Source organism: Panthera pardus, unplaced genomic scaffold (assembly GCF_024362965.1).
Source record: "Panthera pardus isolate Hobbes unplaced genomic scaffold, ASM2436296v1 HiC_scaffold_21, whole genome shotgun sequence".
Classification (NCBI taxonomy): Eukaryota; Metazoa; Chordata; class Mammalia; order Carnivora; family Felidae; genus Panthera; species Panthera pardus.
This window is the reverse complement of record NW_026526777.1, coordinates 63,896,741-63,915,087: the sequence shown is the minus strand read 5'-3', so window position 1 is coordinate 63,915,087 and position 18,347 is coordinate 63,896,741. Positions and strand designations below refer to the sequence as shown.

At 51.3% G+C, this 18,347-nt stretch overlaps 2 protein-coding genes across 12 annotated transcripts in view; one reads left to right on the top strand and one right to left on the bottom strand.

Moving 5' to 3' along the window:
• The window catches only part of AKT3 (AKT serine/threonine kinase 3), a 305,975-nt gene extending 299,441 nt beyond the window's left edge, over positions 1–6,534 (top strand). For all 5 annotated transcript variants that reach the window (XM_053909401.1, XM_053909402.1, XM_053909400.1 and 2 more), the window contains one exon: positions 2,984–6,534. In XM_053909401.1, coding sequence (XP_053765376.1) covers positions 2,984–3,069 — 86 coding nt within the window. In that variant the 3' untranslated portion in view covers positions 3,070–6,534. The remainder of the gene's footprint in view (positions 1–2,983) is intronic.
• A 1,627-nt stretch (positions 6,535–8,161) lies between these two features.
• The window catches only part of SDCCAG8 (SHH signaling and ciliogenesis regulator SDCCAG8), a 245,817-nt gene continuing 235,631 nt past the window's right edge, over positions 8,162–18,347 (bottom strand). For 4 of the 7 annotated variants that reach the window (XM_019422827.2, XM_019422853.2, XM_053909393.1 and 1 more), the window contains 2 exons: positions 12,165–12,280; positions 8,162–8,500 (listed from right to left, as the gene is read on the bottom strand). In XM_019422827.2, the coding sequence (XP_019278372.2) occupies positions 12,209–12,280 (72 nt within the window). In that variant the 3' untranslated portion in view covers positions 8,162–8,500; positions 12,165–12,208. Of the gene's footprint in view, positions 8,501–12,164; positions 12,281–13,340; positions 13,484–18,347 lie in introns of those variants that run through there. The other 3 variants (XM_053909391.1, XM_053909394.1, XM_053909392.1) reach the window with 2 other exon arrangements.

Genomic DNA, 18,347 nt, shown 5'->3' with positions numbered 1-18,347 from the left:
GGGAGGGCCACAGCAGCCAGTCTTTACCTGGATGTCCCCCGGGTGCATCCTGGATTCTCGTAGGAGGCCAAATCAAAGGAGATCTGGTGAAACCCCAAGCTTGATTACATTTCGCTTGATCTTTTCTTGCAGCTCTGAGTGGTGGTGCTGGGATGGCCGTGGCCGTCCAGCGGCTAACACGCGGAGGTTTTGTTCCCAAAGCCTCCATGATACGTGACAGTTGTCTCCCCACTTGCCACCTTGCTTTTATGAGGCAGAATGGAGTTACTTTTTAGAACAAATCAGCAGTTAAACAAAATGTTCCTTCCCTGCAAACAGCTGTGGTCACGTGCCAGATTGTTCTCACTGGTGTTAGTTGAACAGATTTGGGAATGTGTCGTCTTGCATTCTACCCATGAATGGTCCTCTGCCTTCCCTTATACAGGAAAAGAGGATTTCTTTGAGATCTAGTAGCTTGTAATACCATATAATTATAGTTGTTAAACACTAAGAAAATTGGGCGATGGATTGTTCCTCGGACTGGAGATTCTGATGCGGACTGGGGAGTCGACCTCTGCTTTCTTGTACCAGATAGGTCTCGTGTTTTTAGTGTGGGTCCTGTGTGTGGTCAGCATGGTTCCCTGCGACCCAGCTTTCAGAGCAGAAACCTGTTTGTGGACGGTGTGTTATTGCGTGCTCTGGCTCGGGCAGGCTGCTGTCCCCTCCCTCCACAGCCCCCCACCTGTGCAGATCAGAGGGCTGCCACTGCCTCCCCTGAGCACCTCCTCAGGGAAGGATCAGATACTGGCCCCAGGAGGCAGCTGTCCTGAGGGAATGGGGTCATCAGCATTAGAGAATTTCAAGGTGTGGGGCCCTGGCCTACTCATCTGTGAGACTGAGATTTCTTCGTGTTCGAAAATGTGATTATTACTCAAGCTACAGAACGAAGACTCTTAATTCTCAGCCGTCGTGCAGCCTAGAGCAGTAAATGCTCCTCCTCGGAAGGAAGCCTGGCCCCTCCTGTGTGGCTCCCGTGTGGTGTAGGGGCAGCATAGCACAGTCCCCTCTCTGCCCAGCCTCCTGCACGGGCAGTCCAGCCAATCTGCTCGTTCATGGCGCAGAAAAACACGCAGCCAAACAAAGCTGTTGGTGGGGAAGACTCTTGCCTTGAAATGTGATTCGCGCAGAATGCTCCAAATTTGAACATTAAGCTTTCAGCTGCCTTTTCTCTAGAGTTTTTATACTTTGTGACTCAACAGGCCATCCCCAGCCCCTACCACCTCTTGTGCAGCTAAAAATACTGTGGAAGGTATTTCATCTAAATGATGCATGTGGTTTGCTTGATGCCTAGCAAATATTTGATAATAGGGAGGCAGAGATTTCCCCAAATCACAGGGCTTTCTAGAAATGCTGACGATATGCTTGTCAGCAGCAGGAAAGAAGCCCGTGGAGGTCCATGGTCTACACGGAGCAGGAAGCCACAGATCTTCTCCATGGACTGATTCCCACCTAATCCAGTGATATTTTCTGTTACATTCAAGGCCAAAAATGGTTAGCAACTTGATCCCTTTCTAGAATCTTCTGTATTCAAAATAGAATATTGAGAAGAAGCACAGTGAGGCAAGAGCAGAAACGTTTGCTCTCCAGAGGAATGTGTGTCATCGAGGAGCACAGAGAGTCATCCTTGTGTGACAGGCTGTGATTTCTCCCATGATGTGACATACATGCTCTTAGGCTGGAAAATCCAAGGAATCAGCAATGTACTCCCTGTATGTATTTGAGGAAGTGGAATTATTTTGCTTGAAGCAAAAAAGGTTGGGTGTTTGAAAGCCTCCTCTGGGGCTTTCACTGTGGGCCAGCACGTGACCCCCGCACACTGGGAGAGAGCAGGAGGGGCTTTGCGGTCACCCCTGCACAGACGTGGAACCCCGAGGGTGGCCAGAGCCCGGAGCAGGTGCACAGGGGATGGTGTGGACTGGGGTGACTGAACACATGACAACGTACAAGGAAGAGCCTCCTGCTGGGTGGGACTTCAGTCACCAGAACGGTTATGAGAAGGGCTTGGGTGACCATTTAAGATCCTTCAAATGCCGGAAGGCAGGGAAGATGAGGGCGGCTAATGTGAAAGCAGCTTCCTCTGTGCTTTCGAGTGTCTTTCTGCTGTTGGTTTCCCGAGGAGCTAGTGTTTGGATGCTGACATCTTACCCTCTCTTTACTCTGGTTTAAAGTTGCATTTTAGGGAAATTGGGAATGGTGACTAAAGACAGATATGAGATGTAGAGTAAATAATGAGTCCTGTAAAATTAAGGGCCCATATGAAGCTTTATTTTGCAGTCACACCTAAAGCACCATGAAAAAAAAATACGCACATTTAAAGGCAGTTGGTAGCGGATTCTAGACAAACACGGTGCCTTAGGGTTTGATCCCTGTAATTTTGACATGCGCGGTTTCGTGAAATTGAGGGTTACCGAATCTCGTCTGTTCCTTCTTATTTAAAAAAAATCTTTTCTTCAATAGTATTTTTTTCACAGCATCCTGAGTCTTAAGATGGTCATGTCTTTTTTTTTTTTTTTTTTTTTTTTTTTTTGGGACAGAGAGAGACAGAGCATGAACGGGGGAGGGTCAGAGAGAGAGGGAGACACAGAATCGGAAACAGGCTCCAGGCTCCGAGCCATCAACCCAGAGCCTGACGCGGGGCTCGAACTCACGGACCGCGAGATCGTGACCTGGCTGAAGTCGGACGCTTAACCGACTGCGCCACCCAGGCGCCCCAAGATGGTCATGTCTTGAAGGAGATGATTTGATGTTATCTCTTTGTGGATCGTGTGTTTGAAAGTGAGATTGTTTGGGGATTAAGTTTAGTCTGTGTTTTGCTGACAAACCCGAGTTTCTAGGAGCTCGTTGCCTCTGTTAATCCTCATGATGCTAGAAGTTCAAACTAAGAAGACCAGAGATGGTGGTGCAAAAGGTAAACGTACGCTAAGTGGCCGCTTTCTGCCCACAGATGACGAGGACGGCATGGACGGTGTGGACAGCGAGCGGCGGCCACATTTCCCTCAGTTCTCCTACTCGGCCAGCGGCCGGGAATAAGGCCCTCATTCTGCTCCTTCACGGTCATCCTGGATTTTCTTCCTCAAGATGATTCCTGGACACCACACCAGTCGTAGCTCTTACAAAGCAGGAGCGCCTCCAGACACCCCAGCCCACGCACACCCCCACGAGAACACACCTGTACGCAAACACACCTGTTTGTTTTTGCATGAAATTGTATCTCCGTCTACGGTCTCATGCTGCTGCTGCTACTGTCTTACTGTCCTATAAGCAACTTTAAGAGGTAATTTTACAGTCTTTGGAAGTCACGAGCCCGCCATTGTTCACTTGTGCACAGTTGTCATCTTTTGATCTTTTGGTTTTTGTTTTTCCCTAACAGTGAAGGCTAAATGAGATACACTGAGTCTAGGTACATTTTTTAACTTTCTAGAAGATAAATCAAAAACTAATTAGACTAAGAAGATTTAGCGTATAATTCAGAGTAAGCGATTGCGGCAGGGTGGTGATGTGCATATGCGGGTTGTAGGAGAGCCTATCAGATCAGTGCACAGAGTGGGGAACTCGCACGCAGACCTGGCTGGAGTCCGTAGGGAAGCATCCGAGAGAAGGCCTGACCAACCGTTGAGCTAGCTCGATAGACACACACTTAATCCCTGTCGGACGCTGCCGAGGAAGCCTGCCGCCCCACCCGGACGTCCAGACCTCACTGGCGGCTGGCGGCAGACGAACACTGTCCTTCCGGGGAAGGAGGCATATGCACAGCAGAGGCAGGTCACTTAAAGGGGCTATGAAACCATTTGCACCAGAGAGCATTTTTCTTTTTTCCCTGTGCTTGGAAACCTTTTTCCCTTCTTGATATTTATCACCTCTGATGGCTGAAGAATGTAGACAGGTATAATGACCCTGCTTTTCACCAAAATTTGTACACCGAGGTAAACAGGTGTTTGCCTTATTTGTTTTAAGTTTTTACTTTGAGTTCTACGTGAATTCGCTTTTTCTCGGATGTTAAATCTTTGAATGTCCTTTTATGATTTTGTTTATATTGCAGTAGTATTTATTTCTTAGTGAAGAAAACTGTGTGTCATGTTAGCAAATGCAGCGCCAACTTACATGAAATAGACTCACTGCAGTTTATTTGGACCCGTGTGCAAGGATGTACACGCCAATGAGAGGCATGCACTTTTTCTCCTATGTGACAAAATCGGACGAGGCTCTGAAATTGTACATCTTGGTTAGAATTTGGCTTTGGGAGAAGAGATGCTGTCATTTAACCCCTTGGTGCTGAAAGTGAGAAAAATCCCCAACTCTCCAAGCCGAGGGGTTAATGAGACAGAAGGATGTCGGTGTTGCTCATTCGAGGATGGAAAGGCTCTGACGCCTGGCGACGTAACGCGGGGGAGGAAACCGAGACCCGCGTGACCGTGAGAAACCAACTTGACTTGGCAAAAGGAACGCATCTCGAGTATTTACAAAGTAGGCAGTAAGGGGTGAGAACCTGGTGTGTTTATTCCGCTCATGGTACATTTATCACTGAATTAAGCCATCAGGGAAAACACAAAACAACACAAAAAAAGAACACCTCCAACTTTTCTTTTTCTGTATATACTCATGTCCCCCAATTCCAACATTTCTCACTGAGAGGGGACATGTATGCAAACCTCATCTTTCTCCTTCATTAATGATGATCTTCAGATTAAACCCTTTGGTGCTAGGAGCTGACATTTTCCAAAGCAGCCTATGAAGTCCAGGGGCCGGGGGCCCTGTTGCGGAAGCTGGCAGCCGGCCCCACGGAGCGTTCGTGGGGATGGATCGGTCACGTGATCTGACAGCTCCCCGTGGAAGACTGCGGCATGACGTGCTGTCACTGTCGAGATGCGTTGTGCGCAAGAGCGAGTGACTTTCTGAGTAGGATGAATCATATTCATACGCAGATGTCTTAGCCTCGTGACGCTGGAAGTGTGGTCTGTACAGGAGACGCCACTGCTGGCGGTGGGCGGGCCACTGGGGCTGAGGGGGTTAAAGGGCATTTTACTAAGGCAGCTAAGACATATTCAGACATAGGTTTTATCCTAATTTTTCATATTTCTACCTGAGTGAAGTTCATCCTCAGCATCGAGTAGGAAGTTACAGGAAATGGTAGTTCATTCCTTCTGACACATGTAGCTTCACTTTTTTGTTTTTTCTTCCCTTGGAATTATGTTGAATGTTTCACTTTGACTAGAAAGTAGACTAGGAGGTATGTCCTGTAAGTTGTCTCGCATCCATTATATACAAGAGGAACAGGGAGAGGCAGAGAAGGCGGCTGAGGCTGGCCGAGGTTTGTGCGGAGCGTCCGTCCCTTTCGAGGAAAAGGGGGGGGGCCCGTACACTAAGCACTTCGATAGCTTTCCCCCCCACCCCCCCCAAACCTTAAGGTGATTTCCATGACCCTGGCCAAGGACACTTCCTAAAGGTTAAGGACCGCGTGGACGGTGCCCCGGGCTGGCCAAGCCTCCCAGCCAGCTCTCCAGGCCCAGTCACTCTCGGCCTCGAGATCCGTCAGAGGCACCGAGGTGTTTCCAGACTTCCCCCTCCCCCGCTCTCACCCCCAGGTCTCAATCAGCTGGCGCCGAGGACCGACAGGTAACACGTGTGTGTAGAGGGAGATTTCTGGAGATTTCTGCACCTGCCCTCGAGGCTGCCCGTGGCTGTGGCATGGGCCGCCGGCAGATGGCAAGGCCTGAAACCCGGGATCGTTCTATCAGAGTTCGGTTCAGACTTTGTGGACTCCACCCCATACTAACTCTCGTGAAGTCTGCCCTCTTGTCTCAGTGCAGCCACCTGGGAGGAAGTTGGCCATTTCTGCTTGGATTTCTGGCAGGTTGCTCACAGCTTTGCTTTCTACACTAATTACATAGCATTATTCCAGTATTTTCCATTTTCCCGTACCTGATTTCCGGCTTCTTAAAGCTGACTGTTCTTGCAGGGGCCCCTTGCTTCTCCTAGAGTACAAAGGTAAGGGCCTCCCTTACTAACTGCAGGGTCTCTGTATTACACCTCAACGTACACACTTTGCTGCTACTGTTTGTACTGTCTACAGTAGAATTTCCTTATCTTGCTCCTGGTAGTGCATTACAGGCAAGCATGAAATGTAAAGTATTTATTTAAATAAAAAGAAAACCTCTAAATTGGTAATTGAATTACCTCCCTGTAGCTTTATAGTTTGTGACATTTCTTGACCTTGCTAGTTCTTTCATTAGATCCGCGCAAGATCTAGTCATCTGGTTAAGGATTTTAAGCAGACGCAACTATGAACCCAAGAAACTGTATTACTCTTACTGTTGGTCATACTAAAACTAAAACTGTTCATTTCCTTAAGTATATGACCCACAAGGATGTGAAATAACTACAAGAAACTGTTTTTGTACACTGTACATCCTTAGTATTTTTACACGTATATGATAGGGATGCACATTATTTTCCTTCGTACAGACAGCTTAAATAAAGCACTATGTCAATCTGCTACTTCTCTGTTTATTGTTGTTGGACGTGGTTCTGTAATCTCAGAAAATCTTTTCTGGAAAACAAAGAGATTTTTAATAGCTCCAGCTGGTATTAACCTACCCTACATAAAATGTGACAGGAAAATACAGCAGTTTCTTGTAGCCCCGAACGCACACACAGGATTATGTTGTTACTTCGGTGACGTGGCAGTAGTGTGGTCGTGCAGACTCGAAGGGCCGCTTCCGAAGGGGAGACGCCGACCGCGCCGCGGTGGGTTCGGGGCAGGTCTCCCATGAAGTCAGGGACGGACCGGGTCTCCTTGGAGATGTGTTCAGTCAGGACCTAACAGTCTTCACAGCAGATGGTCTGGACCCGGAACTCTCTTGAGGAGCGTCGCTCGGCGGTGACGTCTTCCTGAGAATGCGGAACGCGTTGCTCCGCACGCTTCCCTTCTGAGAGCGTGTGTCGGCAGGTTAACCACCTCTGTCGTGGCCGCTAGACGGGTAGGGCGGTTGTACCACAGTCTGATTACCTGGAAGCATTTTGGATGGGGCCTTTTTCCGATTTTACCTCATACGCCTGCTATCGTAGAAACTTGGCTTGGCTTCTGGGACTAAGCTAAGTAGAGGAACGGCTTTGGGACCAAAGTGAGTCAGGCATGCGTGTGTCACACAGCCAAACCTGAGGGCAGGCTTCCACGTGCTCTTCTCAAAACCACTGGGATTGACACATCCAGGAGGCTAAAATAAAGCGACCTCTTACAATTCTTTAAAGGTGCTATTTTTAGAATTGTGTCATTTATTTACTGTAGTCCTAACACAGAATTAGGGACAATTAACATACCTTCTGCGACACCCTTTATGTCTAGCACATTTGAGGAGATCGAAAACTGGATCCGAGTAGACGTTCTGCTCTTTCAGGCTTGAACTCGTCCGTGCTCGAGAGACTTTTGAACGGTCTTTGCGTGTGTATCATTTCCCCACCTCCAACGCTGAATCCCCCCCCCCGCCCCCCCACCATCCGTCCTGAGAGGCACGGGTGGGGGACGCTGAGGGCGAGGGCGAGGGTGCTGGGTTGCCAGCCGGGAGAGCGGCCTGAGGTCAGGGCCCTGTCCTGCCTGCAGCCTGTGGTGTATCCTTGTCCTCCTCAGAGACAACCCAGCATCTTCAGCGCCCATTTTTATTACTTTCCAGCATTTGAGGGCTCACCTGTGTATCGTAGAAATACTATCTGAAGCTAAAACAATGATCTGTTTACAGACATCTGGTAGAACTCCAAGTCAATTGTGTCACTTCAGGAAGTACATTTTCAGGCTCCTCTCAAACCGCACACTGAAGAAGAAACCCAAACCGCCAAGCCGAAGACGCGTTCTTGTCTGTTCTTGTTGTTGACGGAGCGGACAGGAGAACAGCGCTTCCTGGCGTCTCCTGACTGTGCACAGATTAGCAGGATGGTAAACGATGGAGCCTTACGAGATGTTGATTCAGAGCGTTAAGAAGCGGAAGGACGGTGTCTAGCTCATGAGGAGGGAGAGAAACGTGAGTGGCAGGAAGAAAGTCTGGTCCTTAATGCCCTTTGGCCTAGTTAAAATATGTGCCTTTTTGGTGTGTTTCGTTCATCACTACAAGGTAAAAAGGAAACGCTTCAATTCAGGTCTTTAAAAAAGTTCATTTATTGAAATTCACATGTGTAACAGGATACAAATGAGCAGATTTATCAGAACACAGTTAACTTCAAGCCATTTCTGCAAACATAACTGCAGGAGGTCTCCTGGTCCGGCGCGGGGCCTGGCCACACGGGCACCGCTGGGCAGTAGACGCGGCTGACCTGGCCGCCTGCTGCCGTCCGGGGCGCCGGCCACCGGGAAGGTCGTGGTGCTCTGTGGCATCTCACGAACAAATCAGATGAATGTAAATATCTCTTTGTAAACCATTTATTTCACTCTGTTTCATCCAGGTCAGCAATCAGATTGTGGCATGCTGGGTAACTGGAAAAAAAATGATAATAAAAAGTAAGTTTAAATAGATCACGTTCTTCACTGTGATTTGTCTTCTCGCTGGTGCAGGTGCCTCTTCTAAGGAGGAAGACATTCTTTTGCTAAAAATAGAGAAATTGTACATGACCAACTGCACGAAAATCTTGTTACTCCCCCTGACCTTGGATCACAGCCCCTGTCAGACAGGAACTGAAGGGAACCCATTTTGTTTTACGGCCTTAAATCTGAACACATCTGTACTGCAGGCATCTGTCTTGGGAGTAAGGCAGTCTGATGACGGGACGTGGCTGGAGGGCCACCACTTCTCTGCCCAGGAAAGGAGACCCTGATTCATGCCAGAATCTGTTTACTGAGAACTGCTCAGACATTACAGCTGGTAAAGCAGAACAAAAAACAGGATGTAGGCCGAGTGTCCCTAAGAAATTCCTAGTGAAATCAAAACGAGCTAAAACCTCCAAATTTCCAGCTGCAGACAATTTATTATCACACACACACCCACTTTTTCCCCCGTGGAAACCACCTCCCACACACTGGAAGAGGGAATTCGGTGTATCTGGCCTTAGTTTTGAGCAGGAATAAATGTTTCAAAGCTAGCTCCTGAAAATCGGGTTGAGGGAGGCACAAGTTAGGGATGCGGAGAAGCCTCTCGTCTGCCCTGGCCGGCAACGGGGCCGCTCAGGTTAGCTTAAACCATGTCCGGAAGTGGTGCCAGAAACCACTGCAGATGGTCCTGCTCCACAGAACAGGGCACACCCACCCTGCACCACGTGGGAAGATGAGTAAGGCAGTCCTTGACCTCGAGGAGTGAGGTCCCTAGGAGGGCAGGCAGTCTGGTCTGTGTGGCTGGAAACCACCTTCCAGAAAGACAGACCCGTGGGCCTCGGGCTCTGCACGCCCTCTGCACTCTCAGATTTCCTGAGCTAGAATCAGGGTGGGGGGCTCCTGGGAACCCAGTTTCGGTCACAATTACTCGAGGGTTTCCGAGACAGGACAGTGAGTGAAAGACCAGAATTCACGCATGAGAACTAGAAAAATCCGCCTGTCGTCTCTTTCAAAAAACGCAAAAAGGTAACGTGTACGTGTCAGGTAGGTTTCTCAGCGTGTGTGACACTGATGATGCCTTTCCAGGGAGCAAGTCTGAGGAGACGGGGAATTAGGATGTCACATGTGCGGCCCACCGGGCTCTGTACACAGGGCGGGGGCCGCGGCATGGTGAGGAAGCACTCAGTGTGTGTGTGCAGCCCTGGGTGGGGGGCTGGGGCTCAGGGGCCCTCTTCCTTAGGGCCCCGGGGGGCTTCTGGGCTCTCCAGAGCAGGCCAGCAGGAGTCCACTGCCCCAGAGCCCTTGCAGAAAGGGCTCCTTTCCACCCCCAGCGACACACTCAGCCCGGGGGCTGCCACCCACTCAGTGGACCATCACGTGGGGTCTCCATCCAGACCTGATGCTGTCCAGTCTGGACGGAGCTGACCTGGTGTGGCACCACCCAGGGACTGCAGGCTGCGGGCCGGGCGCTTCCTAACTTCAGAGACTCCAGGAACGTCTCAGTGCAAGGATAAGCAGAAACCACGACAGGCATATCGCAAATGGAGCGGAACTGGGGGTAGAAGACACACGCCCGCGACTCGCACGGTAGAGTAGTGGTTAAGACCTGAAGTAGAAAGGAAAGGTGTCGCGGGAATTTTTTTAAACCAAGCTCCAGGAAACTGGCACCTCTCGTTATGAGTCTTCCTAGTGCCTGTGCCCCAGGCCCATCTAGTAACTTCCTGCCCGACTCGTCCCCTCTTGGCACTCGGGCCTCTGCCTGGGAACCGGCCACCATGGCCCCGTGGGGCCCTGTCGGAGCAGATGTGAGGTCCCCGACGTGAACGGTCTCTCTCCCTGGAGCAAATCGCCTGTCACTATTTCTTCGCTGGTTTGGTATTTTGTTTGGTCCTGATGCAAAGCCTGTCCTGACTTTCCCATTATGGTGCTTGCCTTTCACTCTCCATCCCCAGTGCCCACGGCTGCCCTGCCCATGGCAAGCATTCAGTAAATATCAGAATGACTAATTCAGCCGATGACATCACCACTCGGTCTCTAATTCCCCACTCAAGTGTCACCCTCAGTTTGCTGGATCTTCAGTAAAGAACAGTTCTCGGTACCTCCCCCATCCCGCAGCATGTCCAGAGACCGAGAAGCATTAGTTACTGCCCAAATCCTGCTCGTCTGCCATCACCTCTTAGGGAGATTAGCCTTGCTGACTTCCAGAAAGCTGGGTCCGTGGTCCTTACCACCACGATGCGGGCCTGGCTGTAAGGGACAATGAGGATGCACATGCCCGTGGGACATTAGCTGGCTCCAACTGTGGCTTGAGCCCTCGGCCACCTTCTCCCAGACCTCTGCCTCTCAACTTGTCACCAAGGCCCCTTGCCGTGGCATGCCTGGGCGGTGTGGCCACATCGGCCGTGTCCATGGCTGCCCTCCAAGACAGAGGAAGGCCCACAGGGTACCCTGGCACCTGCTCTTCTAGAACACTGTCCACAGATGACATAAACGCTCCCCCCTCCCCCATCTACATGCCTGCTACTGCTAGCCCATTTCCTTTGTTCTCATTTTAAATCCTACGAGAGCCTTCTCTCCATAAACCCTGACCTTTGTGTTTATTTCTGAAGTTTTGACTTTAAAAAATGAGTCTCTCTCTGGGTGACTTGAATTGTTCCCCAGGCAACCATGCCGTGGGGTTGAGCAGAGCCTTTTCTGCCGCCTTGTTCCCAAGCCTGTGACCCGGAAGCACACAGCCCACCTCATCCCGGCTCACAGAACGTGCCTGCTCAGCCTCAGCCCGACCCAAGTTTCCCTCTGCATCCCTTCTCTGTGGACTCCACCTCTCACTAGTGCCCCCCCCACCGGCCTCACTCATTTTCACATTCTCTGTGTCAGTGTGGCCAAGTCAAAAAACGGTCCTGTTTGGGGAGCCTGGGTGGCTCAGTCGGGGAAGTGTCCGACTTGGGTTCAGGTCGTGATCTGACGGTTTGTGAGTTTGAGCCCCGCATCTGACTGCAAAGCCAACTTCAGACCCTCTGTCCCTCTTTCTTTGCCCGCCCCTGCTCTCTCTCAAAAATAAACACTAAAAAAAAAAAAAAAAAAAAGTCCTGTTCCATGTGCCTCTGGCAAGAAAGCATCTATTTTTAGCCAGAGAGAGGAGAGTCCCTTCCCCACCTCTAGCTGGGGGCATTTTAGAGCCTTGTCCTGAGGTCCAGAGAAGCCACCAGTACCTACTGCTGGAGAGCCAGGGCCTCACTGCAGGCTCTGCCCCGGGAGAGTCGGATGGACACCCACCCCTCCATGCAGCCTGCGGCCCAGGGCCTGAATACCACTTTCTCGAGAAGTTTTTTCCCTGCCGTTCACTTCCCAGTTCCGTGCACTTCATCTCCCTGGGCCTGATTTTTCTGTCTGGACAGAAAGGATGCCGAACGATTGATCCAGTGGCCCTGTCTTGCCAACCGTGATCTCCGCCAACCTGGCCGGCTTCATGGTCACCTGTGTGGGAGCCGGGTGATGCGGGGGCTGCCTCTTCAAGGGAAGCTGGTTCTGTTATTAAGGTTTTCTGTTTGTTTTTTGGTTTTGGTTTTGCTTTTGAGCAGGACCCGAGTGATATGAAAGCTAAACATTTTACCCCAAGTGGTACAGAGCTGAGATTTGAACCTCGGCAGCTGGACCTCAAAGTCCAGGCCTGTTAATGCTCTTGTGACCTGCCCAGCGAAGCAGCACAGAAGCCACCAGGTGTGCTGTCTGTGGGATCAAGTAGAAGTCAGATCTGGGAGGCCAGCTGGCACTCCCAAGCCACTCGAGCTGCGGGAGGCCACCGATTTGCTCAGGAGGAGGGTGCCCTCACCAGTCCTCCGCAGAACGTCGTGGAACGTGGCCAGGAGGGCCACAGAGGTGAGCCTTCCCCCAACCCACGGGGCCCTCGATGGACTGCCTCCAGGTCAGCAGAGTCCAGCAAAGTGACCCCAACCCTGCCTCGTCCCCCGGCTCCGGCACCCCAGAACCCGGTGGTCGGCAGCTGCAAAGCCGGGTCGCCCGCACACCGGGCAGTCCGCCGAGCCCCTGACAATGACAGGCCTGTGCAGGCAGAGGTCAGAGTCCCGGCTTCCCTAGACCATCGGCCTGGCTCTCTGCCTCTGGGCCCCACAGAGGGAAGGGGCTGTAGAAGCCAGAGAAAGGAAAAGGTAGAGGCAGGAAGAGCTTCCTTGCAGAACGGAGGTGGGCCGAGGAGGAATCCTTGGCTTTCCGGAAAACAGCATCTCAAGCCGGGCCTGGGACGCGTGGCATGGCGGGGTGGGGAACCGGGGAGCCCGGTGCGTTGGCCGCAGGGGTCAGACTGCCAGGACGCCCCTCCCCTCTCCAGAGCTCCGACGACGCAGGAGTCCCATGCCTCATGCCGTCCGACTTTGTCATCTTCCAGCTTCCTGGAATCCCGCAAGTCATGAGAACTTTCTTTGCACATGGGCAGGTGTCTGTGTTTTATAGGAACCATGTTTCCATGGTAAATAGACTTTACGAATTCCCAAAGGACAGACAGTGTCACCAACAGCAGAGAGTGGAGCCTCTGGCTGCCTCGTGTTTGAAAGCGTTAGAAATAAAGACAACACTGACATTTGGGGTTGTAATGTGACGGGATTGCAGTCTTTTAAAGGCAAGAACCACTTCTCTCTGCTCCATGTAATATTCAGTGTTTTGTTCACTTGTCTGATTGGATTAAAATATTTAGCTCCCTTTAAAATCTTGATTGTGAATTTCTATTGCAAAATGTACTGACTCAGGAAGCAATAAGTGGAGCAAGTGTGTCTGCAGCAGCAGAAAATTCGATTTATTTTTCTTCCATGCGTCCTACTCCGACATTCAGTCACGGACAAAGTGAGCTGTTAACGGAATAGCAGGTCTGTCTTCAGTGAAGCCTTATGTGCTTTTCAACATTAATCACACGTGGGCCTTCAGTGAAAAAAAAAAAAAAAAAACAAAAACACAAAACGGAAGTTAAACTCGGTGATTTGAGTTGCTTGGGGAAGTTTCCCTGAGGGTCGCAAGACCCGTATGTCAGAAACAGACACCGGGGTCTCGTGTCACTCTTGAAAAACACTCAGGCAGCAGGGAGTTAATGACATTTTAGCTGCATATGTTCAAGTGTATTTAAAAAAATATGCAAGTCACTTTGGTTGACAGTGTCTTGTACACAGTTTTGAAAGAATCAGGGCAAACTTTAACAGAGTCAGTTTTTATTTGAAAAATATTTTCTGGGAATGTATCAGTGTTTATTTTTGAGACTGACAATTCGGGTGAAAATCAGGATAAAAACAAAAAAACAACAATTTGGTTGAAATCAAATTGTTTGTTTTCATCTATTTAGAATTCTTTCCAAAAAAATCTTGGTTCAGGAGGAGGCTTTTTTAATTTATTTTATTCAGTGTATTTGCTGTTCTATCCAGGCACCATCTGTCCTGCAGGTAGCTAACTCCAGGAAGACACCCACGTGAGCCGGGCGAAGCCCCCAGGACTGGGGAAGGACCCCTGCCATCCCACACACACCTCCGGGTCCCATCCTGGGCAAGCCGCGGGCACCCCCTCCTCAGCTGGACCCCAGCCTGGCAGCCCTGGGCCATGCTGACATTTCTGAGGCCATCCTGCCCTTGCATCAGGTCAACAAAGGGGCCTCACCCTGCCCCTCATCTGGGTTCAGCCCTCTTGCTTGGGTCCTTTGGTGGAACGAGATAACGTCCATGATTCTGAATATAACCACATATGGCTGCTAGATCCGTGCACAAGTTCGAATCAGAGTAGAAAGTCAATTCACTGCCAAGAATACTCCAAAGTCACAGGGCCAACTGATTAATCACCGATAAGTCAGTCTCAGGATGCGTCCTGCGCACAAGCGCCTCAACTGCAGGGACGAAAGGGTGCCCCCTGAGCACTGAGGATGGAGCCCTACAGGTCGTGCGTGGCAAAGGTGGCGGGGACCAGAAAACACAAATCTGCTGAACCCCAAGTTGTTGCCCAATGAGTATATAAACAAACTCCTGGCGTATAAAACCATCCTCTGAATGGACAATCCTCCCCAAGAAAAGACTCTGATTTTCTCACTAGCTGGCATCTCCCTCCCTGGCCAGATGTTAGAGCCCCGGGCACTGGGTCACAGACCACCGACCCTGGTCCCAGCTGCCCACCCCTGGGGCCCAGCTTCCTCATCTGGACATCACCCCCATGCTACCCCTACCACGGTCTCTCTCCCCAAAGAAGAGGCCGGAGGGCATATGCCCAGCCTCGCCTGTAATGAAGCCACTTGCTGTGCCTGGGGAGATGGTATGGGGCCCTGTTTGCAGTCAGGCTGGGTGACCGTCTTCAGGCTCTGTTTCTCCACACTGACCAGCACAGCCATTTCAAGACATTTTAACAAAAGCCCTTTGCTAGGGGTGCCTGAGCGGCTCAGTCGGTTAAACATCCGGACCTCGGCTCAGGTCATCGTCTCGAGGTTCATGAGTTCGAGCCTGATTTCGCGGTTTGTGAGTTCAAGCCCCGCATCGGGCTCTGTGCTGACAGCTCGGAGCCTGGAGCCTGCTTCAGATTCTGTGTCTCCCTCTCTCTCTCTCTCTCTCTCTCTGCCCCTCCCCCACTTATAATCTCTCTCTCTCCCTCTCTTGTTCAAAATAAACATTAAAACAAATTTTTAAGCCATTTTCTAGAAGTCCCCCACCTGCAGAGTGAGGCAGGAGAGTAATCAAGCCAACGTTTTTAGTCATACTAAGATCAAGGCAGATTAGTGGTCAGCACCCTGGGCCCCGTGCCCCGCACTCCGCACTAGACTGGCTCCCTGCACCATAGCAGCGTTTGAGGGGAAGATGGGAATCCTCATGGGTAGAAATGTCACTGCAGCCTGGTTACGACTGTGACCAGCTCCCTATGCAGACACTGCCCATGTTCCAGAACTTAAGCAGAAGTGATTTAGGATACTAGAGCCTTTTAAACAGGCTTAGCTGTTTCCCGTCAGAGGCCACAGGCCAACCCGAGCCCTGTCACCTGCTCCAGGGCCCAGGACTCAGTACATGGGAGCAGATCAGAGGGAGGGGACTCAGCTTCGGGGTGGCCAGGAAATCTCCATTCTCTTTGGGGTTCTGAGTGGACAGAGATTTTTAGAGTGTGACATACAAAATTAAGTCATTATGCTTAAGTTATCCAGGCTGAGAAAATGGAAGCCTTTAGCAAAGCCATCTCCAACCCAGAGATGAACCAGTCTCTCCAGGAAGACAGGAACTGTGGCCGAACCCTCCAGAACCGTCAGCAGGCAGTGTCCTCTGATGTCCCTGCTGGGGGCACACAGCGGCCTTGTTCATGTCAAGACTTGGAGGCTAACCTCACAATTCCAGCTTACTCCATGGCTCAAGTGGGTCTAATGCCACACTTGGGTAGAAAGAGTAAGCCTTCAGCTTAGATATTCAGCAGAGAGCTTGCAAAACTGGACCCCTGCCTCTTCTTTGAACACTAGTGTTTGCTACCGAAAGCCAGGACTCCCTCTATGAAATTCCTTTTGTCATGTTCATATTAAAATAACTCCAAATGCACTCTGTGAATCTGAAAGACCCCTTTAGAGATGAGCCAGATGGCTGGTATCAGATAACTCAGGACGGTCAAAGCATCTCTGTTGCTTCAGCCAAAAGAAGAAAGACCAGCTCGGTTTTCTGAGAATTTTTTGAGGTTTGGGTTGTTCGTTTTTTTTTGTTTTTTTTTTTAAATGCATTTTATGAAAATTTTGCAATCCATTTGGTAATTAGGTTTTTGAAGCCCTGGAAGAGGTTTCAAGCATTGATGGTCCATGTTAAGATCTGAGTGGTTGTAAGGTAGGCAGATGGGGAGTTAAAAGGGAAACCCTACCCGGTAACGATCTGGTCCAGAAGCTGCCATGTGCTCGGAGCTTGTACAGAACACTCCCCACAATGTGCGTCCTGAAGTGGCTCTTGGCTTCTAGAGCCAAAGGATTCACTCCTGCTAGGAGTCCCTGTTCCTCTACCGCGTGTGGCGGGAGCCCCATCACCTGCCTGACAGCCAGTGGCCTCAACCCTTGGCTGGTGCCACACAGGGCCTCCTGTGGGACGCACCCAGACAGTTAGGTTGGGCCCAGCTCAGCGTGTGTGTGTGTGGGGCGGGGGGCAGCAGGAAGGGCCTGAGCACGTCTGAGAAGCGCGGGGCGCAGTGGGCACAGCGCTGCCAGCCCCCTCCCTGGCTTTCCCTGGGCTTCTTCTGGGCCTTCTCCAGTCTTGCGAAGGGAGGGGAAGGGGAAAGCCTTGACGTTTCTTGGACCTACTATGTGCAAGAGGTTCTGCCGTGCACCTCAGGGCTGCACTCACTGAACACTTCTGACATCCCTTTTGAGTCAGGCTGATGTGACACACCCCACCCCCCCCACCCCATCCCCGGCACATGTGGAAACTGAGACTCAGAAGAGACTCCAGTGACTTGTTCTGAGCCTCACGACACTGGCACAGTCTGGAATCCTGCTCTGTTCTTTCTGCCTCCAATCACTTGAGAGGTTCTCAAACCTCCGTGTCCCTCAGAATCACCCAACCAGCTGCTTAAAATGCAGATTCCTAGGCCCTGCTCCCAGAGATCCTGCCTTGGCCTGTGTGAACCAGGCCCCAGGACCCATGCTCCTCATACTTTTCTGTTTGCAAACCTCCTGGACTGTGGCATGAGGTGTGACAGAGTCAGCAGCACGGGGAGCAGAGTGGCCGGGCGGGTCCCCAGCCCCAGGCCTTGGAGGTGTTCACCTGCTACCTTGGAGAAATGAGTCCTTAGAGAGGGACTGCCTGTGCTGAGTGGGAAAATTCACTCAGAGGAGAGCGGCTCCCCACTACCCACCGGGCACATGGTTATTCTGAAAGAATTATGAGAGACAGTTTCCCAGCCTTTTCATCTCCAGATACATTCTTCCCGTTAATCATCCATCCAAGCACTCACTGTGTGGCGTCCCTGGGCCCTCACAGAGCACCTGGCTGCAATCCTAATTCAAGGCTAAGGCCAGGGCCAGCCCACAGGCCACCACCATCATCCTAACAAATTGCTCGGTGGGGCAAAAAGTGCAGCTTGTCTGACAGGAAGAGAACCAATTTAGGAGAGAAAGGTCTCATACCACACTCCAAGTTCACCTGGCTGTTCCCTTTCCCCACCATCCCTTCTGGTGGCCCCAGAGCTAACCTCAACAGGGAGGTCCTGGGCTGTGGAGTCAACCTCTGATAGGACACTGGTAGTGTCCTACTTGCTAGTTGGGCAGGCTTGCTGGAGCCTCAGTTTCCCTATCTACGAAATGGAGGCACAATCAATCTCGCAGGCTCGTTCAAGGGCAAGTTCTGTATTGCAGCGCAGCCAGGCCGCCCGCAAACACTCAGAATCTTCGCTCGGTCACCAGGCACCTGACCTGGGACAGGACTCCTGCATTCTGCTCACAGAGGCCCCCTAGCCAGCGGCCTCTCTTTCCTCACCTGATTCAAAGCAAACGCATCCTCCCTCCGGGGGCAGCCCAAAGCCGCCACCTCCAGAACGCTCACCACCCTCCCCACCCTTCCACCGCCAGCACCCCTGGGCAGTGGTGTCTGTGGCCTGCCGGGTCTGTTCTCCCACACAGACTGCAGCTCACCGAAGGGGGCAGGCCCATGACCCACACGTCTCTGTCCCCCCCTCCCCTCACCCCCCCCCCCCCCCCCCGCCCCGTGCCCATCACAGTCTTCAGGAACTACCTCCCCCCCACCCCCACCCCGCCCCGGGTTACTAATGGACCAATGTGATCGCTGGGCATTTCACCTGTAAAGAC